The sequence below is a fragment of the Vanacampus margaritifer genome, chromosome 12 (assembly GCF_051991255.1).
Source record: "Vanacampus margaritifer isolate UIUO_Vmar chromosome 12, RoL_Vmar_1.0, whole genome shotgun sequence".
NCBI classification, from domain to species: Eukaryota; Metazoa; Chordata; class Actinopteri; order Syngnathiformes; family Syngnathidae; genus Vanacampus; species Vanacampus margaritifer.
The window spans coordinates 22777397-22802396 of NC_135443.1; the positions used below are offsets into that span (position 1 = coordinate 22777397).

The window sequence follows — 25000 nt, forward strand, 5'->3', positions numbered from 1 at the left end:
TCTTGGTGTTCCTCTTTTCTTTTCTCCTACAAACACGCCTTCCTCCTCTCCTTCTTCGACCAACAGTAGTCCAGTTTATACCGGCACCGATGGCGGTCGTTGTTAACCAGGGCCTCGACCGATCCGGTATGGAAGTCATATATTTAATTTGGCCAAAGTTCTTACGTCGGGTGCCTTTGTGGCTTTGGACCGGCACAAAAAGACACTGGCTTGTGCCCTCGTGCGGATACATTACATTTTTTACATTATCTGTAAGTTAAAAATATGGTAAAGAAACAAATTCCAACACTTCAGGGTACGCTTCAACCGCCTGTTTTAGCTAAGGATATTAACAAAGCTTTTTCCGACAACAACAAAATATATAAGTTACTTTCATTCACAGATAAAATGTATTTACCCATCTCGAAATGGGAGGCAGATCTGTCTATAGCTCCGGAATTTGACTTTTGGATTCAAGTTTGTGATAACATATTTAAAATGACAAAACACACAAATTTACAACTTATCCAATATAAAATTATTCATAGAACACATACTGTATTACTCAATACATGATAAAGAAAATGGGACTTTCAGACTCTTTATCTCCAGTGTTCACAAAACACTGCTGACACTTATTTTTATGCTTTATGGTTATGCACTCCGGTAATGTATTTCTGGACTAAAGTCTTAGAAAAACTTTCCGCTATTTTGGAGCTTGTGTTTGCTAGGTGACCTAACAACAACTGACTTACCACGTAAACAATTTTAATCTACACTCGTAGCCCTTGCTATAGCCCAAAAACAATTCTTGTTAACTGGAAAAATAAACAAACACTAAATATTGACCAATGGTCTAACCTCCTCATAAATCCCATTTTAATGGAAAAAATCTCTACTGAATAAAAAACAAATATCAAAATTTGTGGGCCGGTGGGGGTGCCTGGTGGGCCTGCCGTGCCCCGTTCTGCTGCTTTGGGCTGGGGGCGCGGAACGTGTTGGGTTGGGGGGTGCTCCGGGCTCCTGGGTTTGCTCTCCGGCCACAGGGCCCGAGGGTTGTGACCTGGCTTTGCCGAGGCCTGGGGGGCCCTGGGGGGGGGGGGGTTGTGCTTGCCCTGTCCTGGCCGGGGTTGACGGCACCCCTCTTTGGTGGAGGTTTTTCATGCATGCCAGATCCACCACACCAGCATCTACTGAAATTCAAACACAATCTGCTTCTTTCTCTGGTCGCTGAATCGGTGGAGGCTGATGTCTGTGGATCTCATCTATCCTTCTTTCCTTTCTTTAGTCTTTCCTTTGGTCTCTTGAGGTCTCTCTAATTTGTTAAAACTTATATGCTTCTGGAGTTGGTGAAATATTCTGGTTTGTAACCCTGTGTGTAGTAGGTGGTTTCTGGTCGGTGCTGGATTTCACTTTTCTCTCGGGTCTCCTGATAACTTCTCGACTATCGGGATTCTGAAGTATTCAATTAGGTGAAGGGAAAAAGAGAGCAATGATGATGACATGTTGAGTCGGTAAGATTACCAAATGAACAATACTGAGCTCTCTCAACAACAACAACAAAAAAGTATTTAGGGTCAACAGTCTAGAGCAGACATGGGCAAACCCCGGCCCGTTATGCGTTTTAATCCAGCCCGCCGAACTTATCCAATATGGCTCGAATTTTTTATTTTTTTTGTTTTTTTGTTCAGCTCAGTGACCGAGTGGTTAGAGTGTCCGCCCTGAGACTGGGAGGTCGTGGGTTCAATTCCCGGCCGGGTCATACCAAAGACTATAAAAATGGGACCCATTGCCGCTCTGCTTGACACTCAGCATTAAGGGTTGGAATTGGGAGGTTAGATCACCACATGATTCCCGAGCGTGGCGCTGCTGCTGCTCACCGCTCCCTCAGGGGATGGGTCAAAAGCGGAGAACAAATTTCGCCCCACTTAGATGGGTGTGACAATTAGTGGATCTTATCTTATCTTATTAATTTTATTTTGTCCCTGCAATGCCCGCGTTTCACCAATAGGTGGCACCAGCCGCGGCGCCAACATTTTTATTGTGGGTGGGCCTGAGGAAAAATGGGTAGGCCAGAGAAAATATGCAAAAAAAAAAAAAAATCCCTTCACATCCCTAATAGTGCTTTACCGCGGGTACCAAGGACAGCGATTAAGTTGCCGCTCTTAACACACACTTTTTATGGCGTTATTTCACTTCTTTAATTACGAGGGCGCAGAAAATAAAATCGCTGGCGCGGTCTCACGTAAAGTAAAGGACTGCTGTGAGTGACGGGTGCAGCTGCTGCAGCAGTACGAGCAGTGGATGACTGGTGTTGGGATCCACTTCCCTCAGACTCCTGTGCAGATTATGTTTTACACCAGAGTCCCTGCTGTGTAACTTCTACACACCCGGAAAATATGATCACTGGGTTGGGGTCTTACTGATAAGCTCTTTTACAACAGAAAGATACACAGGGCACATTCATAACAACGTTTTGATGGCAATGGCAGTAAGCTTAACTCAAGATAACTGATTCATAAAATACAATTCTTCCTGGATTTGGACATTTACAGCAGGAGACGGCAAGGTTTTGTGTTGAACACAGCAATAATGTCCTGATAGTCCAGAGAATCGGTCAATTCTTTTTTGAAAGAAAGCAGGGACAAAGAGTTCAGTCTATCAGTCAACATTGTGGCACTGTTGCGTGTTTTGATCCTTTTGACAGCTGAAGATAGTCTTTCTACATGTTGTCATGGGTGAGGTGAGGAGCGCGCATGCAGGAGACTGTTGATATTGGTGAAGACATCCCCGGGGCGTGCGTTGAGCACTTCTATGAGCGTTTCCTCGTTGGCTTTTGGCTTCTTTTTGAGCTGCTGCACAAACACCGTGTGCTATGCGTCCCCCACGGAGATGGAAAAGTGGTCAGAGACGGATTGGATGTACGCGCTTTGTCCTCAGCGCGTGACAGGCAGCAGCGGCTATCAGGCAGCAGCGGCTATCATGCAGCCGCATGTGTCACACGTACTGTGGGCCCGGGTTAAAAATGGGTGGGCCAATGGAAAAAAAATCTTTAACTTTACGCCTTGAATTGAAATCTATTAATAATAGATGCAGTCACCAGGTTTGACACATCACAGTGTATGTGCTATTATAATCTATTTACATTTCTCCTCCCACTTTGCCAAATAGTGTGTAAATGCCGCATCTTGCATATTCATTGAGGCAAACGTACTACCTGGATTAGGGCTATTTTATAATAATCATAATAATAATAATAATACATTTCATTTAAAAACAGCACCTTTCAGAACACCCAAGGTCACTTTACAAAGCATAAAAACACAGCAAAAGTTGAGCTAAAACAATAAAAATGAAGCTATTGGAAAAGCTGTTTTAAATATGTGGATTTTGCACATTTGAAAAACGCAGTCCTAAGTGCACACTATAAGTAAATTGGGTTGTACATTTATCTGTGTGTTTTTACTGTGCTATGAGGTCCAAATGCTTCTGGTCCGGCCCATCTGTCAAAATTTCAAACCCATTGTGGCCCGCAAGTCAAAAAGTTTGCCCACCCCTGGTCTAGAGCAATGGAGAGTGTGGAAAAGAAGTAAAGAAGCGTGTGCAGGCAGGCTGGAACGGATGGAGAAAAGTGTTAGGTGTGATACGTGATAGAAGAGTTTCAGCTCAAATGAAAGGAAAGGTTTATAAAACTGTGGTGAGACCAGCCATGTTGTTTGGTCTGGAGACAATGCCACTGAGGAAAAGACAGGAGGCACAGCTGGAGGTGGCAGAGATGAAGATGCTGAGGTTCTCTTTGGGAGTGACCGGGATGGATAGAATCAGGAATGAGTACATCAGAGGGACAGCACATGTTAGAGGCTTTGTAGATAAAGTCAGAGAGGCCATACTGAGATGGTTTGGACATGTCGAGAGGAGAGATAGTGAGTATGGAAGAAGGATGCTGAGTTTCCAAATGCCAGGCAGGAGGTCTAGAGGAAGACCAAAGAGAAGGTTTATGGATGTAGTTAAAGAGGACATGAAGGTAGTTGGTGTGAGAGCAGAGGATGCAGAGAACAGGGTTAGATGGAGGCAACTGGTTCGCTGTGGCGACCCCTGAAGGTAAAAGCCGAAAGGAAAAGAGGAAGACACACACCAATCTGATGTCAAACTTTAGACCACACCCCTTAAAAGCACACATGCAACACACAAATACAACAGTACATCCAGTGATTTTATTTTAAAACCAGTTCATTTAATCACGTTATTTTATTATGATTTGAGTTATCATGATTTGTGCTAATTTTCTTCCTCTTAAGAAAATAAAGGTGAGTTGGGGGGAAGGGGCTCAGTTACTGAACATAATTATAATCAGAAGTCAAGGTATCACTGTTAAAATTGGTTTGATGATTTGGAAAATGTAATTATAATAAATATGCAACCAAATCTGATATCAGAAAGGGGGTAAATATTTTTTCACAACATTATATGCATATTTGCATTATATGTATTATTATATATGCATTATTCAGAAGCGCAAACACATGCTCTTAAGTTCCTCCTCATTCATCTACAGACCGTTGAAATCATGTTGAAAACATGTTGAAAACATGTTGAAAACATGTTGAAAACATGTTGAAAACATGACGAAAACATGACAACTATTGCCATTAAATGACAGCAATTAGCATGACTTCAACATCCTCGTATATACCATTGAAGCGTCATCATTTTTCACGATGATTTATGTTTTCCGGATGGCAGAGCAGCTGCTTTTTCGTTGTTGTTTTGTTGTTGTTGAGGATTTCACGCCGGAACAACAACACAGCAGATCCCTCCTCAAACGAGTGGCAGAGGTTGAGCAAAACAGCAAGTGGGAATGCAAAACAGTGAAACTAACAGCTGTTCTTTGGGGGCGACACGCTGGAGCTAACAGGCTTTTCGACAGAGTAGACGTGGATCTGCAGATAAAGCTCTTCTTGTCCCAACGCCAGCGCGAAGGCCCGACGGCCGTGTGGCAGCTTCACACGAGAAGAGCTGCATAAAAGCCACTTGGCTCGCGATTGTTGGAAAAAAAAAAGTGACCCAGAAGAAAAAGTGATAGCGTGAAAGAGAGAAAGCTTCGCCTCCCACTTCTGGTGACGCTCACAATGGCGTATCTGTGCCCATCGCTACACTTGTCAGCCAGCAGCCTTTTCTGAAAGGACTGTCGCTAAGCTGCACTGTGATTCTTCCATTGTGCGTTTTGAGAGCGCGATTTACAAAAGGACGCACATGAATGCAATAAGACGTGCGCAAAAAACATCCTTCGGATCCAACACGTATATTCAGCGTGCCGCAAAGATCCACTTGAAGAAGACAGATTCAGATGGAAATCTGAATTGTTCCTGCAGGTTCCTGGAAGTCAAATAATTTAATTTGTGGGGGTAACACCCAGCTCTTGTCAGAAATTATATGAAAAGGTAAGCACAAGATAACCTTTGAGCTTTCATTTCCTTCACAAGAATGATACATTTATCCAATCTGACTATGATACATGGACTATGTTTTTAGACTCTGGCGTATTACCCATGGACTTCCAATGACTGTGGTCCATAGATTAGTATCCATGGAATGAACTATGGTTTGTGATGCAATGGTCACTGGTCCATTGCGTGTAATCCATTGACTATGGTATATGGTGTATAAACTACTATATATAGTTTATAGAATATCGTCTATGGTCTATGTTTTAAGGAAAATGGTTTAATGATGTTTGGACTATGGTCTATGGACTATTGCCATATGTCTATGGTACATGCACTACGTATTTTGGGCTATGGTCGACAATTAATGGCCTTTGGACTACTGCTACTGATGATCTGTGATTTGTGGACTTCGATCTGTGAAGAACGTACTTTAGACTAAGGTCTACAGACTATAGCACATGGACTAGACCATAGAATAGAATTGCGCACATATTCCATAAACTGTTACTTGTTGAACAAAAGGTTGGACATACTCTCTAGTCTCATCTTTAATGTTCATATATCTCAATGCATTTGGCCATGGAAGCGCAACAAACATTTGCCAACTTTTCTTGCTTCTTCTCACTGCCAATGCAATGTTTGGGTCCAAGGCTAGGCCTAACTGCAGGTGATGCAGACAAATCATTGAGGAGGCAATTATGAGGCTTACGAAGAGGGCCAAGAGGGCGCCTGTTGCGCATCTCACTAGGGACCAAAGAGAAACACTGGTTTTCATTGGTCGAGCAGCACGAGGCTGTAGGCGTACGACCTTACGACGGCGAGTTAAATAGCCCAAGGCGACGCACTTTCCTCCTCTTAAGGACTCATCGGACATGCTCGTCGAGTTTACGTGAAAACATCGGCGGGTGAGGAATGGCGAGCGTGTAATCAGGAGCAACTTGAACCCCTCTGTTATGTGTGCTCTCCGGTTGGCTTGAGTAGCAGCACAGCTTAAAAATGTATTTCAGTGGCCTAGAATTTAGCATTAAAAAGTCAACTCAGAAGTTTGCTTGACTTAATGTATGAAACATTTTCACTGTGACAATTTTAAGATGTAAAATTTAAGGCTTTTTAACGCCACTTGAGTCAAATTTAAGACTAAATCACAATATTTTTCAAAATTTGTGATGACTTTTCAGACACAATAAAAATATATTTCTAGCTTACCTTAAGGTGTTCCCAAGACAATATAGAAACATTGTTAATTGTACATGAGACATTTTTAAGAGCACTGAACAGTATTTAAGGCAGAATTGACATTTTTAATTACAAGTAAGGCCTTCTTTCATTATGTAAGATTTTACCCACATACATCTTATGTGACTTAACAATAAAAGCAGGTATCATTTTCAATTGTCCAACATGAGACTGAAGCCCTGTGGACATAATTGTCATCTTTCGACGTCAGATAGGCCTTTGAGAGTGTGTGACTTTTTTAAAGATCCATCCATGTATCAAGTCTCTATGTAAAAAAAGGCAAGTCACCTTCACGTCTTTCTGGTTAATCACAGTGATTATTTCCTGGCCATTGCGGGCTTCCGCCACTTGGTGGGCCTTCCTCTTGGCCACTTTCGCCAGCACCAGCTCACCCTTATCGCCTGCCACGTAATGGAGGTCCTTTGAAGGTACAGTGAGACAGAAAGATGCGTTAATCTAAAATGAATCTGGGCCAGGGTGACAATACTTCTATTTTTGGGGAGGAGGCATGGAAAAGGGGGTGTAAGGAGGAGGAAACATATGAAATGGAAAAAGGAGCTGTTTGAAGGCCGACATCACAAGCATGGATGAAATGCCGCTTTTCCTGAGGAAAACTTTGAAATCGGTCTGTGTGTTTGGTTTTGAACTGTGGTGAGATGTTATCTGTCACATGTAGAAACGAGAGAGGAGTTTCACACAGAAACATATATCATTAGCACAGCAGCCTGTATTAAAAAAGCCATCAAGTGCTAAACAATGTTTTAACCACCACATCACACTCATATTTGCCTTTGAGAAGCTCAAAACAAGAACACAATATCATCTCTAATCATCTTTGCCTTATTGAAATTAATGGAAATATTTTCAATACGTTCCAGCCTCACCCCCCAAAAAACAACAAGAACTTAATAGAAGATCACACTCATTTTTGCCTTTGAGAAGCTCAAAACAAGAACACAAGATCATCTCAAATCATATTTGCCTTATTGAAATGAATGGAAATTTTTCTGGAGAAAAGAAAAAAAGAAGAAAAAAAAGAAATGAATGGAAATATTTTCGATACGTTCAAGCGTCACCGACCCAAAAAACAAGATAAAGTATTAAACACTTTTGTCAATTTTTTTGCCTCAATTCAGAAGACATGCTGCTGCTCCTGGTGTGTGTGCCATAATCACCTGACATAAGAATATATAGTACATAGAAATAGAGGAGACGTCACAACTCCTAGCAGTAATAGTTGTTTTTCGCAGAGGATAAAGAATATATGCCTGTGAGCATTGTTTTATTATCCGTCTACATGCTTCTCCACCATTTGTATTAAAAAATGCCTTCTTTTAAAAGGTTATAAGACCGCAACTTCATTGCTACCATACAGTACTTGCACCTCAAATTTCTGCTTGGCAGCCCAAAAAACTTTCAGAACAACGGCTGTTTTATTTGAACCATTATCTAGGAAGTTTTTAATTTTTCTATACTCAAGCGTTAATGTTACACTGGCTTACAATCATATTAAATAATTAATACTTTCTAGAGGGAAAAAAATGCCTTAATTTTGGAGCGCCAAGTTTCTTTTTAGGGTGAAACTTGGTATAAAAGGTTCGAGAACCACTGTCATAGAGTAATGAATTAGGAATAAAACAAACCCGTTATAGAACTTCCCAACAAAAGAGAAGATAATCAAAACCCTGCCAAAGTGACTTGGTGTGAGAGTGAATCACATCCGGGCCCCCACAGAGGTGCTCCTGGGCCGGGTGCAGGGCCCTGGGGCCCATCAAAGGCTGCGGCATGTTGAGGAGAGCCTTTCCGCATCAGCGACATCACACGACCGCACCGTGGCGACTCTGGGCTCACCGCGGATAAACCTCAGCTGCTCAAGGCAGCGCCCAGCTGGGCCTGCACTCTGCCCTAATACCCCCATATTGGAGGGCTGGCTTTTGCATCCCCACAGGGGCGAGAAGATGAGGAGGAGGATAAGGAGGAGGAGGGCTGCTGCTTGCCACAAGAGATGAGGCGCAAAGAGGGAACTAAGGCCGGAAAGGGTGAGGCGGGGGTGAGCGGACGGCAATGAGAGAAAATGGAAGTGTATGAATGGGAACAGATTGTGTAATTATAGTGCGGCGTCTGCCCTCTGTGGCAGCCAGTTAGGGAGGAAATGTGAAAATGGATGACAACAAAATGGCCTCAATGGAAGCTCAAAGGAGCCGAGGTGGCACAGAGCACGAGGGTGCCGCCCATCAATTAGACGTGAACCAGCATCACTAATTGATAATAGGCAATGGAACTAATTCGGTGAAACAATGTCACAATACAGTTAACCTGTATTCATCATTTCAAACCTTTTTCACCTTTAATTTAACCTAGGAAAAAAATAAAAAAATTGCTGACCTGGTGGCATAAAAATCCACACCTTCAAACTAATAGTTTGTTGCAGCACAGTCTTTTTGGGTTGGAGTCAATCAGTGCCGCACATAGTTATGTTCAACCTTGGTTTTATCAGCCCATAACACATTTTTCCATATGCATTCAGGAGACTTAAAGTGTTTTTTTTTTTGTCTGTCAAAGATAAGGCTTCCGCCCATAGCCCAGACATGTGGAGAACAAGATAGATTGCTGTAACAGCCAGCACTTGCCAAAAATTCCTTCAGCACCTACAATGTTTCCTTCTTGGTAACCTCCCTGACCAATTTTTGTGTTTTCAGTTCTCTCAACTTTTCATCAATTTGGAGGGGCGTCCAGTTCTTTCTTGGTAATTGTCACTGTTGTGCCATATTTTCTCCACTTGATTACTGCCTTCACTGTGTTTCATGGTATATCTAATGCCTTGGAAATTCTTATCTACCCTTCGCCTGCCTGATACCTTTGAACAATGAGAGCCCTCTGATGATGTGGAAGCTCTCCGCCGACCATGTGAGATGTGACAGCAAAAATTACAATAAAATCCAACTACAATAGCAGAACTTTATTTGAGATTAATCAGAGGCACTTTAAATGGTGGCAGGTACATGCTAACTCCCATTTAACATGAGTTTGAATGGGATTGGCTGATTCCGAACACAGCCATGTTCCTAACAATAAGAGGGTGTGCACACTTGTGTAACCACTTGATCTTAGTTGTTTATTTTAACATCCCCTCTCATCCCTTTAAAAAAAAAAAAATGCATTTATTTTTCAACCGAGTTGTACTGATTATAATCTACATTATTAACAGGGGTGTGTAGACTTTTAATATTCAATGTAAACAAAAATATTTCATTAGTAGTTATAAGTGAGATATCAATATCATAATGTACTGTACGGTCACAATATAGCAGTGATACACCAGCATCGAAAATTTATCTTTTTGTTGATATTGTCTGCTGACCTATTGTCACGATACAGTATTGATACATCAGTATCAAATATTGATATTTTGCCCAAGTATGATGGAAAACTGAAAGCAAACATCTCCCTCAACACTGCATATCTCAACATAAACATTGTTAGCCTAATTACGGTGACGATATCAATTAAAAATACCAATGTGCTTGCTAAAAACAAATCTGTTTTTCATTCATCCAGGTCATGGTAAAAGTTGTGAAACAAACTGGGGTCTTCTTGTTTGTAGAATTTGTTGTCCGAAAACATTTAAATGACTTAGGCAATTATGTTATAAGGTTAATGACATTTCTTATTAGTAGATTTGGGCGGAATATCGCTAACTCAATCAATGTATTGTCATCATACATTATCCATTACCAAATATTGAAATTTACGGTATGCGCTCTGATATGAATTTTTAACTCATTCACTCCCAGCCATTCAACAATCCCCTTCACTCCTGACTGTTTTAATGGATTTTGACGGATTTTGCAGGGCCCACACAATATTGTGTTCTATTGCTATAAAAACATGAAACCTACCAAAAGAAAGATGTTCATCAGGGAAAAAAGTATTCTATCTGTTTCCATTTTGCAGCAATTAGCATTAGAATATAACTAACATTCATCATTATTCACAAATCTTTTTAGAATTCTGAGTAACTAAGGGGTTTTTCAACATGGAGCTGGTTAATTTCCTATGCTCTGCTGCCACCCGCTGACCGTTTGTGTAATTACTACCAATTCTTCAACTGTTCTTTGCAGTTGAGGCTGCAGCAAAGCCTTCTGTATGCTCTAGCATAACCCCCCCATGAAAACATATAAATGCGTCTTTGGGACACTTAAAACATTTAAAATAGAACGCATTTATACGTTTTTGGGAGCAAATGAGTTAATCTCCCCCAGTACAAAACATGTTATAATAGTAGAATTAGGCAGGAAATCATAGCAATGTGTGTGTGTGTGTGTGTGTGTGTGTGTGTGCGTGTGTGTGTGTGTGTGTGTGTGTGTGTGCAAAGCAGGGAAGAGATATTGCATGACATACCCAACAGGACAATATGAACATTTGAACATTTCCAACTTAGCGCTTCATTAAGCCGTCTGGATGGTGGAGTGAGTGAGAGAAAGGGAAGAAAACAATGAACAAATGTGAAAAGAGGAAAAGAGGGTGAGAGAGTGAGAGAGAAAAAAGACAGAGAGGAGAAGAGCGTATCAAGGCGACTAAGCAGGGATAACAGTAATACTGCGCATAAAACCATCAGATATTACACCTTATTTCCCGCCGTTCAAACGCAACACTAATCTTATTTATACAAGAGCTTTAGGGGTTGCGCCGCGCCAGCTAACAGCACCGCCGATAAAGAGGCCCGTGTTTTAGCGGCAAAAGGAGGGGTGGCGGTGGTTTGAGGCTAAGAGCCCAATATTGAGTGATATTTGGGTGACGTCCAAATAAATGAGGGGCCGCACCTCGCTGTCAAACGGGATCAAAAATGACGATTGGCTCCTTTTATGGGATTTACTGTAAGCTACACTTTCGCCATGGACCACTATTGCTTTTATTACCTCCACCAAGGAGGTCATGTTGGTAGGTCATGATCTGAATAAAAGTGTAGCCAGTTTTATTTATTTTTAGGAACAGGTGGTCAATATTTTGAAATTATCCTTGAATCTTAATGACTAAATTCATACATAATTTTGCAAATTGGTGATAGCATAGAGCATGAAGTTTTGGGGGGAAAAAGTGCACGAACAATAGAAAAAGCGACAATTTGCTATTTTTTATAAATTATAATAATAGTGATGATAATACAGAATATTTTTTAATAAATTCCTACCAAATTCTCATGTTAAAGTGAACCCTCGACAACACCCTACCAAAAATGTCCGCAATATAACAAAAAAAGCATGGAATTGTTACCCGTTTGCTAATCCCAATATAAATATACTGTCGTGGTCATGGGGCTTAACACATTCGCTCAACTTCTGCATGGATTTACACATATTAAATTTAGCATCGCAACTCTTAAAATGAGTTCTGTTTTAGGGGGGAATAAATATGCAAAATTAAAATGTTTCACTATGGACTTTTCTTTTATCTTTAGCCGACAAGTAGCTCTGGACTCTCACTAAACGCTCAAGTATGCAAATGATAAAATACACTTACACTAATTAACGCGGGCTTAATCCCTGGACATGCGCGCACACACATACATGCACACACCTGTTAGCCTTGTGTTTGACTAGCACTTGTATCAGATAAGCGTTAAGGACTTTCATAAAAGCTAATTTGTCATCCCAGAGACAACGGAGTTTAATGGCGAGAACGCGTGATACTTCCCCATCATCCAGCCATCCCCGGTGTCAAGATTGTGGTGTAGGATAACTGCGAAACAAAGTTCTCCGGGTGGGGATTGGAGTGGGGGGGAAGGTTGTCAAATAAACTGGCATCAGATTGTGCTATAATGCAGTTTTTGATTTAATTAACAAGCGGGTATCACACGCTCACAAGCTGCAAAGAGAACAAGAGGAAAAAAAATTGAGAAATTAGCTAATTGCTTATTTTATCATTATCAAAGGCTAATTATGAATAGAACAGTGCTAACTAAGATCCTCCCAAAAAATACTGTTACTAGTTTACACACACACACACACAAAACACAGTGTTTTATAAAAACAAAACAAAACTCAACTATATTCATAACATTCATATTCATCTGTGGCTAGAAAGCAAAGCATGGAGAGTCTCTGTGCCAAACATGTATAAAGGTGTAGTCAATGAATGCGGTGATCCATCATTGCAAACACTCTCAAACTATTCATGCTCTCTCCCTTATTTTCACCTGTTTCCTCTCTTTTTGGTAATCTGCTTCTTCCTTGATAATCATGCCATGATTTTGTGGTTCAATAAAAATAATACAAGATAGTTGTATGTGGAGCCCGAAACTCGATACAGGGTCGCAGTTTTTTTTGTTCCAGTGAATCGTTAGATATGGGGTGCTCAACGAATGTGACGGCAATGGTAATTTTTTTGCAATGGTCCACTTGACTTGTATTTCGCTGTGTTACTGTCTGTAGGGCGGGTGATTAATAAGGGTTAGTTTGATGTTCCCAGCTCCAAGAATAATTCATGGTGATTGTGAATATGCTGGGTTTAGTGCCAGCCTGAAAATCACAAATTTCTGGCGTTCAAAAATTCTGTCTCATTTGAAAAACACATCCAGGTAAGTTGTATTTTTCCAGTTATCACCAGCTAATTTAGCATTTTGTGCTACAATTGGCAAAGCTATAGGAACATGTTTGTGTGTACTTGTGTGTGTTAAAAAATAAATAAATAAATTGCGACGTGTATAAATGTACTCCTTATCCTGTGTGCAGACATGTTTTTTTTTTCATTGCGTGAAGTTATCAAAACAGGGATTGTCTATAATTGCGGTGAACAAATGAGTTGGCATCAAATTGTGCTATCACATCGTTTATTAAAATTTAATTGAGTGTGTATCAAGCATTAATGAGCCGGGAAAAGTACAGGAGAAAAGGAATTCAACAACGACCTTGCTTATTTTTTCATTATCAAAGTCATTATTAAAGGCTAGTGAAGGCAATTATTACCCTCCAAGTATTGCAAATTCCTCTGTAAAAAACAAGAACAACAACCTCAACTATAAGTACCGCACCGTAGCCTCTATCCAAACAGCCCCTCACAAACTCCTGACCTCTCCTCCGTCCTCCCCTTCAATTTGGGCCGACACTACAGTGTTTCACTTGAACAAAAGCTTTCTTCTTTTGGAGAGGAGCTCTATTGTTATCGGTTAACAATAGAGCAGCAATAGTGCCCAGGGAGGCGGTGGCGGCGTGGCAGGTCGGGGGGGTGAGTATCATGCTGGGTCATCTGCGAGAAGTGTGTGTGCATTTTAGCCAGTCGACCATGAGTTATTGAGTTGTGCGGGCAAGTTAGAAGTCGGAAAGTTTGGTGAGGATGGGGTGGCTTGGGGGGTACCCTCATTAACCCCCCCAATCAAACAGCCCAGCCTGGCCCAGCCCAGCAGCGTTGGCCAACCGGCAGGTTAAAGCAACCCAACAGCCTAATTAGAGCGAAGGGTGAAATGTCACTGTTGACTTTTGCTGCTCGCTTGATCACTGAGGCAAAAAAAACAATGCTTATGTCTAAAATGCTAACCTTTTGAAGACCATTTCTAGAAAGATTTTTTTTTCTTTACCTCTTAAGAAATTTGGCTATATAATTCTGACTTTATTGTATTTATTACTTTATATCAATACCATCAACTACTCTCCTTTCCTCTTTATTTCCGTAACACCCCCCTTCACGTCACCCTTTCAAGGTCCGCAGCCTGGGCTCCACCTTTTCACCGCAAATGGGGCTGCGTATTAGTGTTTCGTAGCAAATGGGGGGCACCCGGATGGATACAAAAAAGAAGGGGCTCCGCCGCATGGAGGAGTATTTTGGCATAGAGTGGAAGAAAGAGGACAAGCCCAGGGCCGCTGAAAAGGCGTTCGTCACACCTGCTTCACTTGAATGGGTTACAAGTCAAATGCAAATGGGGAGTAACGAGGCCGCGAGGTTGAATGGAGCGCGAAAAGAAAGCGAGGTCGCACAATGCCAGCGGAGCCTCTTGAACTTCATGTGAAACTCAGGTGGCGGCGCACCTTTATTGTAGGCTATTTTGCGTTTGCCGCTTCACCAGTGAGAAGAAGAGTGTGCGGCAGAATGAGAGGGAACACGTCCGAAAGGCATCATTAACTCTTGTTATTGTGTCACCGATCTGGATTGGATCACTTAATACGGGCAGCTGCTGCCATTCACAAGATTTTGCTGGTCATAATTAACAGATTTGTGTAAATAGTGGCTACTCCACTGCAGTGGGAGAGGTGTTTATTACAGTTATGTGAAAATATTGGGCTTGTATTTATTTTATTTTTTTGGAGTTGTCTGGTTTTGCACTGGATTTTTATAGGCTGATGCCAATAACGATTAATCGGCAGATTAATAAAAATATATATATATATAATGAATAAAAAAGCTTATTTGTCGGTCCTTTAAAAAGAGGAATTCAAGTCCAAAATTGTTATATATGTGCCCCCACTAGTCTAAACACGCTATTGTGATTAATATTGTGTTTGTGGAGTATGAATTAAGCAGCAAACTCCAAATGTTTCTATCCATCTCAGGCGGTGGCCATTTTACCACTTGCTGTCAACTGAAAATGACATCACATAGGCTAAGGCTTAGATAATGACCAATCACGGCTCACCTGTTTTCTTAGGCACTGTGATGTCATTTTCAGTCGCTGGCAACATTAGCTGGCCTGCTGACTCTCAAAAGCAGGGTGGTAAACATCTCTAGATGATGCACAGAAAGTGTGGATTGCTGTTATCAGTGGTGGAAGTGTCTGATCAGCGGCTAACAGCTAGCTGCTCACTGTATAGTAAGTGCCCAACTAAACATATAGTCCTTTAACTCTGTTAAAAAAAAATACATAAATGCGTCACTGAGGAAAAAATAAATGAGTGTGGCTCACCATGAAAAGATCTTTGGCTTGCAAATCAACGGCGAGCAGGAAGGCCTTTTCCAAGCGTTCATGGCTGAAAAATGGTAGAAAAAAAAGCTATCAAATGTTAAATATCAGTCCAAAAAGCAACATTTAGACACTATAGGACATTGAAAGGAGCTTTCGAAACATACAGAAAGCATGCTACCAGAAAGCTAAACTTGCTTCGTGTTTTCAAGAGCCAACTATGGAACAAACAAAACAAGGGAAGATATGCTTGGTGTGTGTGTGTCCTCCTTCATTTGATGTCGACGGAGAGAAAAAGAATGCAGGTGGGCGATAAGAGAGGAGAAGGGAGGGATGCCAACCAGGAAGAGAGGGAGCGAGGAGGGGGAGATGCCAGCGGCAGGCTTGAACAACAGCGTCCATTTCAGTCAAACGCACGCCGACAGATGCCAGCATGAAAGGATGGCGCAAACAGGTGCACAATGTTTGAAATGAGCATCAGCAGCAGGACGAGAACTTGAAACGGCTCTGAAATGGGTGTCGTTTTCTGACAGGCCGTTTTTGGACCATACTTTACAATCTGCAGCACTTCACAATCTTGCAGCCCTCAGTAGTGATGTTGTTACTTGAAAGATGACTTACAATCGTCATGACAGCACAAGAGGATTTAATGATATTAACATTTATTTTTTAAATTAACTGTTGGCTTTAAACATTAAAGAAATAATTCCAAACAGCATGTCGCCACAGCGAATCAGTTGCCTCTACCTAACCCTGTCCTCTGCATCCTCTGCTCACACCAACTACATTCATGTCCTCTTTAACTACATCCATAAACATCCTCTTTAGTCTTCCTCTAGACCTTCTGAACTCCTTGCAAAAAAAAAAAAAAACCCTCACAAATGTACCACTTTATAAACTCGCAAATTTACGATTTTTTTCTCAAGTTCATAAAGTGGCAAATTTGAGACTTTGTAAAGTGGCAGATTTGCGAGAAAAAAAATCAGAAAGTTACGAGAAATACACGTAGCGTAGCTATAGTCTAATCATGTGAGGATTCGTTGGTGGTTAAAGGGACACTGTTTATAAAATGAGAAGGCAGGATGGAGTCGGATTCATTCTTAAATTAAAACTTTACTTGTTATTCACCGCAGCCAGAGCGACAACACTTCCTGATCCTCTATTAGCTGACTAACACTATCCAATCAGATGCTAGCATACTATAGGTAAATGCAAGTGAATGACGGAGACTACTTGTACAAAAAAATACTAAAATGTATGAATATGTAAATAATAATTTAGGAAACATAAATGTACAAGTAAATAAACATTTTAACAAATTAACTTAAATGCTTGATCGTCTGGGTGTGGACCTTTGCAAAGCGAGGCGTATGTGTCGCTGGCTAGTGGCCGTACACAACGGTTCGAAGAGCGAATGCTTAACATGATTTGGGGAATCTATGCTAAAGCAAATACGTGAAGCGCTACCTAGTGGTGACAAGAAATGTCATACTTTACATTTTTATCTATTGTGCCAAGCCCGTTTGGAGGGATCCAGTTGAAATTTTGTCAGAAAAGCCTGTTGATCACGCCCCACACTGAATATCGTAACTTGCCGTGGCCGTTACGGTGCCGCAAAGTCTGATGATTCACCCTGACAATAAAAACTGTGTTAACTTGATCCAGACGATCTTATCTTCTCAAAATTTCACACATTTGATGAGAGTCCAAGTCTGAATACATCTACGAACTTATATTTATTCGTACTGATAGCGCCCCCTACTGGCAATTATTTATTTATTTATTACATTTTTTCTTGAACTTAACTGGATCTACCTCATATTTGCTCAGAAGAGTGTTTAGGCCTTCATGATGTCATAACACAAAGTTTGTGAGTTTTCGCAAATCGTTTTGGGCGTGGCAAGGTACTGTTCGGCAAGAAAACAATGCAAATTTTGAGGGCCTTAACATGCACAGAAACTCATGAAACTTGGCACACACATCTGGCCTGGCAAAATGAGCAACATCTTATCATGTTTGGTGTGATTTTTACAAAAATTATTCACTAGCGCCCCCTAAAAATTTTTACCGAAGCAGCTCCGGTTGTACGTTTAAGCAAGATCTACCAAAAAATGTTGGTATTTGAGGGAGCCCAAGACCTACAAAAAAGTCTCCTGGACACATATGCTTAAATGTAGAGGAAGTGTGCTATGAATTTTTTAATGTACGATTTTTGCCTATTTTTTAACATTTGCAGGGGGCATACTTTTGCTCATTTCTCCTACACGTTTGATCCAATTGACTTCAATCTTGGCCTGGACCATGTCAAGATCTGGGCCATCAACAGGAGGAAAAATCTTGAGTTTTCTAAATACTATATGACGGAGGCGGGGCATCATATTTTGTGCTTCATTTTTCCTTCGCTATGAAAGGCAAAATACGTAATAACTCCAAAATGATGCTCCAAAAAAAAAAAACCTCACTTGTATGTTTAGAGTCACGACCTGAAGGTATTTCTATGACAATAGTCAGTTATTAATATAGCGCCACCTAGCCCTTTAGTACTTTTGTGAAAAAATGTTATGACTCTTTATTTTCACCAGGATAGGTTTCACCTGCTCTACTTAAAATGTTTTTTGCGAGGACAAATTCAGTGTGTGTGCTAGGCACCGCACATGTGGCTTCATTTCTGCAGCAGACCCAACCAGGATCATGTTTGTTGCATTATCCGTGACTTATTTATTTTCCTGGAGAGCTCAGTATTGTTCATTCGGTAATTTTACCGATTTGACACGTCATCATCATTGTTCTTTTTTTTTTTTTTTGTATGTGGGTGAGTATGTGTGTGTGTGAGCATGTGCGTGTGCGCGAGTGTGTGTGTATTCATGAGTACACCTAAAACCTATTAAAAAATCCCATACCGTTCACCTAAACCGAACACTTCCAGCCAGAGTCGTGAGGCCGTCAGGAGACCCGAGGAAGGACCAAAGAAAAGAAAGGAAAGTGAAATCCAGCACCGACCAGACACCACCCACCAGGCCACCAACCAGAATCCTTCACCAACCCCAGAGACATCTAAATTCCAACAAATCAAGGAGACCTCAAGAGACCAAAGAAGAGACTGAGGAAAGGAAGGAAGGACAGACGAAGCAGAGTGAGATCCACAGACACCAGCCTCCACCGATTCAATGACCTGAGGAAGAAGCAGATTGTGTCTGAGTTTCGATAGATGCTGGTGTGGTGGATCTGGCATGCATGAAAATCTCCACCAAAGAGGGGAGCCGTCAGGACAGAGCAAGGGCAACACCTCAGGGCCCCCCAGGCCGCGGCAGCGCCAAAGGACAACCCGCGGGCTCCGCAGGGGCCACCAGCCGGAGAGCAAACCCAGAAGCAGGAGCGCCCCCCGCCCCAACACGGCCCACGCCCCCAACCCAACGCAGCAGGAAGGGGCACTGTAGGCCCGCCAGGCACCCCACCGGTCCACAGCCCCCGCTCCCCCCACTCGTAACAGGTAAGTGACCTCCAACGCGATAATGACGATTTACGCTCTTCACTCGCGACTGTTTCAGCCGAGTTGGAAACCATTAAAAAGGAGAATAAAACGCTAAAAGAAAAAAAAAATATTCCCAGGTATATCCGAGAATACCTCTGACAATCCAGAGGTTGAGATATAAAAATTTATGACGACGTCGTTAAAAATTCCTCAGGAGACGGTAAATAACATCTCTTTTCACCGGGTACATCGGCTTGGAGCCCGTAGGGCCAACAAACCCCGTCCTATTATCGCCAAGTTTGAGCATTTTAACCCCTGAGCGTTATTTGTCCATTTTCTGGCTTTTTTCTGTTTTTCTGTTTTTCATCAAAGAAAAAGCATTTGAAAAAAATACACTAGGGACCTGACATTTTACCAGGATTGTTTAAAAATGTAGAAGTTCAAATTGGCGCCATGCTGTAATTTATAATTATTACCTATTACCAAAGGAGGGAGAGATTCACACGAAGTTGTTGTAATAATGCCTGATTTTGGCTCATTGACTCCCATTATAAATCACAGTTTTTGATATGCTGTAAACCTGATGTGTTATAATGCATTTTCCGTGATTACTAATGCAATCGCTTCTTTGGTGAGTCATAAACATGAAAATAGTGGAATTTGTGTGTTTAGAGTGTTAACACAAAAATCCACTAGGTGGCGCCAAAGGCTAATAAATGAATACAAAATGCATGCATAAAAAAATTCTATTGTTATGACTTATGGACTTGTTTGAGCCTCTAACTATGTCATATGAAATATATAAATTATTCTTTTATTTTATATATATATATATACAGCATAGTTAGTCTTGCTATTAGCATAATACTGCTATTGTTGTCCATAGGGGGCATTAAAAAATAAAAAATAATAATATATAATATAATATAAAAATAAAAACTATATATGTGTAGATAGGTCTGATGCCACTGAACATTTTGAGTGGTTGAAAGTGAAAAAAATATTCATAAATGACAAAGTTATCTCACTTCAAAGGAAATGCCTGATTTTGGCAAAATTACAACAGTTTTGTGCTATTCAGAAAAATGCCATTGTGAAAAACTGGGCATGCATAAAAAAAAGTTATGACTTATGGACTTATTCAAGCCTCTAACTATGTCATATGAAATATTCAAATTAGACCCTTATTTTACATATATATACAGCATAGTTAATTTTGCTGTTAGCATAATACTGCTATTATTGTCCATCGAGGGCATTAAAAAAAACATTTTTTTTAAACTATATATGTAAGATAGGTCTGATGCCAGTGAACATTTTGAGCGGTTGAAAGTGAAAAAATTATTACTAAGTTAGCACACTTCAAAGGAAATGACAGATTTTGGCAAAAATTACAAGAATTTAATCAAACTATAATAACGCCCAAAGAATTTGTTAAAAGTAAAGGATGGGAGCTTAAAGGGACCTCATTTGGAATGAATGACCAATTCCCGAGAGAGATTAATGAGCGGCGAAAGGTACTGTTTCCTACAATGAAACAAAACAGACAGGAGGGTAAACGGACTACGATGGTCGTTGATAAGCTATACATCGATACAACTATTCCGGAACCCCAACTCCACTCCCTGGCTGTTCTAGTTGGCATTGGTGGAACTAAACTTTGTTTGATTATTAGATGTATACATATACATATACTGTATATGTGGTTATAAAACCTAAAATATGAATACTCATTATGTTTAGGCTATATTATAAATATAATATAAATACATAATATCTAAAGTATACTTAAACAATAAATCTCGCTTAGGTTACCAGTTACTGGTGTATTTTTATGTTCAAACCCCCGCTAACTTCCTTCACTTTCACCTCCCTACCCGTTTTTTCACTGTTATATTTACTTACACGTTACCTCATATTTTACACAAATTACATAAATCACCCAATCACTTTGATTCTATCCTATAACATGCCAATATTGACAAATGGCCTATACAGATATATACACAGGACTGAGTCTATATTGTTTGTATGCATAAACTAGTTCTGGTTTCCTGGAATGTTTGTGGCGCTCGCTCACAGGCAAAAATAATAAAAACTTTAGACCATCTGTTAAAATTAAAAGCAGATATTTGCCTCCTACAAGAAACCCACCTACAAAAATCTGAAGAAAAATTACTTATTGATAAGAATTTTAGCCAAGCGTACTCTGCTCCTTATAACAGTAGACAAAGAGGAGTCTGTATACTCATACATAAGAATTTACTCTTTACTCTAAATAATACAATAACAGACCCAGAGGGCCGATACATTATTATTCAGGTGACTAAATTTAATAAAATATATACATTTGGTAATTTATATGCCCCTAATAATGATGATCCGGCCTTTTTCCATGAATTTTTCTCTCAGCTGTTTGATTTAGCAGCAAACTCTACTATTATTATTGGAGGAGACTTTAACACAGTCTTAAATCCATTAATAGACCGTTCTAATAATACAACATGTAGGCGATTACAATCTACTAAAGTAATAGGGGTATATATGGATGATTTTGGCCTCGTCGACAGCTGGAGACTTAAAAACCCAAATAAGAAGGAATTTACCTTATTTTCCGCTATGCACCAGTCTTTTTCAAGAATTGATTTTTTTCTTACAAATAACTCTATTGCTGATAAAAACTGTTACAAAAATACATCCTATTATTATTAGCGACCATGCACCAGTCTCCCTTTCCCTACAAGTTGATTATACCTTTAAACCACCACCGACATGGCGTTTTAACATCTCACTGCTAAACGACGCAGGGTGTGACAAAATTATAAGAAAAGAGTGGGCAGACTTTTTGGAAATAAATGACTCTCCAGACCTATCGCCATCTCTTCTCTGGGAAGCTGGGAAAGCAGTAATCAGAGATAAAATTATATCATATTCATCTTATAAAAAGAAACAGGATCAAAAATTAGAAAAAGACTTGGAAGATAAAATTAAACAACTGACGGATGAGGACGCAATAAACTCAAATAACCAAATATGGACTGACTTACAAAATACAAAAATACAGTTAGACGATATGCTAACTAAAAAGACAAGGTTTATAATACAACAATTGAGATACAACAATTTTGAATATAATAACAAATCAGGTAAATTTCTTGCAAACCAACTTCAACGCAATTGGGAAAAATCTCTTATAACGGCTATTAAAGGGACAACTGGTGAATGCACACAATCACCAGAAGAAATTAATCAAATTTTTTATAACTATTATCGTAACCTATACTCAGAAACTAACAAGCAGCATATTGAGGCATTCCTCAGTAGCTTAAATATACCTCAGTTAAATACTGAATATAAAGATATGTTAGATGTGCCACTTACTATAAACGAGTTGTACAGTGCTCTAGATAGTATGCCTAATGGCAAAGCACCTAGCCCGGATGGTTATCCGGCTATATTTTTTAAGCACTTCTGGTTAATGCTTGCTCCACTATTCTCAAGAGTAGTAACAGAAATCAAAACTAATGGTTACATACGCCCACACATGAATACAGCAGAAATTAAACCTTTATGAAAGCCAGAAAAATACCCCACCCTTCCATCAAGTTACCGTCCGATCTCACTAATTAACACTGTTATTAAAATGATCGCTAAGGCCTTCGCATCTAGACTAGAAACAGTAATCTCGACAATCATTCATAGCGACCAAACAGGCTTTATTAAAGATCGTCACTCTACTAATAATATTAGGAGTCTCTTTAACATTATTAGCATGTCACAGCGGCATGATAAAAAGGCAGTTATTATATCATTGGATGCAGAAAAAAGCTTTCAACAAAGTTAACTGGTCCTTCCTCTTTGCTGTTTTAAATAAATTTAGCTTTGGGAAATCATTTATCCACTGGGTGTCAGTATTATATGATTCTCCTAAAGCTACAGTTACTACTAATGGGATTATATCTCAGAGTTTTACTCGACAGAGAGGCACAAGACAGGGATGCCCACTGTCCCCTTTATTATTTGCAATATTTATTGAGCCACTTGCATTAGCCATACGCCAGGAAAGAAGGATTCAAGGAATTCACTCTGGGGTAACAGAACATAAAATTAATCTATATGCCGATGATATTTTACTTTATTTAGAAAAGCCTGCTATTTCGTTAGGGGAAGTATTGAACTTAATAACAAAATTCTCACAGTTATCAGATTATTCTATTAACTGGACAAAATCAACACTTCTACCTATTACAGAAAATTCCTGGAACCCTGCAAGCCAGGACCCACACTACTCAGTTCCTATAGGTAATTTAAAATACTTAGGCATAAAAATCTCACCGAAATTAACAGATTTAATTCATTTAAACTTTTCTCCACTTCTGGATAACATTTATAGTGACTTGGAGCGCTGGAATAATCTTCCTATTTCTCTAATAGGATGAATAGCCACCATTAAAATGAAAGTTTTACCCAAAATAAACAATTTTTTCTCAATGATTCCATTTAAACCTACGGCTAACTGGTTCCAGTTGTTGGACTCAGCCGTTACAAAATTTTACTGGAATAAAAAAAAAGCAAAGATTAGTCTATCTACTCTTAAGAAAAGTAAATCCAAAGGTGGTCTAGAGGCACCAAACTGTATGTACAGTTTAGATAGCTAACCAGCTACAATATATCATTCTATGGGCACAACCCAACAGAGATAATAACTGCTGCTGCTGGGTGGCGGCTGTGTCTTGGCCGTTCCCTGGGTCTCTTGTGGGGTGCTGCGTTGCGGGACTCTCCCTGGTGTCCGGGGCGGCGCCGACCCGGCGCGGTCCGTCGCTCTGGGCCCGGCAACGCGGTTCGGGGCCTGTGGGGTTCCTGGCAGGCCTGCAGTGCCCCGTCCTGCTGCGTTGGGTTGGGGGTGCGGGCCGCGTTAGGGTGGGGGGCGCTCCTGCTTCTGAGTTTGCTCTCCGGCCGATGGCCCCTGCGGGGCCCGGGGGTCGTCCTTTGGCGCTGCCGCGGCCTGGGGGGCCCTGAGGTGTTGCGCTTGCTCTGTCCTGGCGGGGGTCGACGGCTCCCCTCTTTGGTGGATATTTTCATGCATGCCAGATCCACCACACCAGCATCTATCGAAACTCAGACACAATCTTCCTCAGGTCATTGAATCGGTGGAGGCTGGTGTCTGTGGATCTCACTCTGCTTCGTCTGTCCTTCCTTCCTTTCCTCAGTCTCTCCTTTGGTCTCTTGAGGTCTCCCTGATTTGTTGAAATTTAGATGTCTCTGGGGTTGGTGAAGGACTCTGGTTGGTGGCCTGGTGGGTGGAGTCTGGTCGGTGCTGGATTTCACTTTCCTTTCTTTTCTTTGGTCCTTCCTCAGGTTTCCTGACGGCCTCACGACTCTGGCTGGAAGTGTTCGGTTTAGGTGAACGGTATGGGATGTTTTTTTCAATAGGTTTTAGGTGAACTAATACACACTCACTCACACGCACGCACATACTCTTCCACATACAAAAAAAAATAAAAATAAAAAATTAAATAAAATATATTTTAAAAAAAAGGAGAGCAATGATGATGCCATGTCAAATCGTTAAAATTACCGAATGAACAATACTGAGCTCTCCAGAAAAAAAATGTTTTAAAAAAAATTGGAGGGGAGTTATAGAGCGAAGACGGTGTTTCCACCCTACCCCATTCCCCCAAAGTGTGTTATGTGCCCTATATGACTGTAAAAGTGTATTGTACAAAACTAGTGCAGTGAGTTAAGAGGAGCGACCAGCGGGGCCCCCCCCAACCGGGCGGGGGCGGGAGGCGCACCCGCCCACCAAAAGTGAAAGTAATCTGTTGTGCGAATCCTGCTCCCTCTCCTTGCACGCAGGAGAGCATTACAAAAAGAAAAACTGTATTTGAAACATCCACATAATTGTAAGTAGTATCACAGTTGCACACATTTGTAAATAGTTTGCCAAATTGTTTTGTCAAATTGTTACACTGTTGA

The 25000-nt window shown here is 40.6% G+C and overlaps 1 protein-coding gene across 13 annotated transcripts in view; it reads right to left on the reverse strand.

Annotated features, from left to right (window-relative positions):
- The window catches only part of wdpcp (WD repeat containing planar cell polarity effector), a 115557-nt gene that overhangs the window by 21133 nt on the left and 69424 nt on the right, over positions 1 to 25000 (reverse strand). For 11 of the 13 annotated variants that reach the window (XM_077582674.1, XM_077582669.1, XM_077582664.1 and 8 more), the window contains exons 14-15: positions 15556 to 15619; positions 6951 to 7082 (exon numbers count right to left, since the gene is read on the reverse strand). In XM_077582674.1, coding sequence (XP_077438800.1) covers positions 6951 to 7082; positions 15556 to 15619 — 196 coding nt within the window. Of the gene's footprint in view, positions 1 to 4212; positions 5356 to 6706; positions 7083 to 15555; positions 15620 to 25000 lie in introns of those variants that run through there. The other 2 variants (XM_077582673.1, XM_077582668.1) reach the window with 2 other exon arrangements.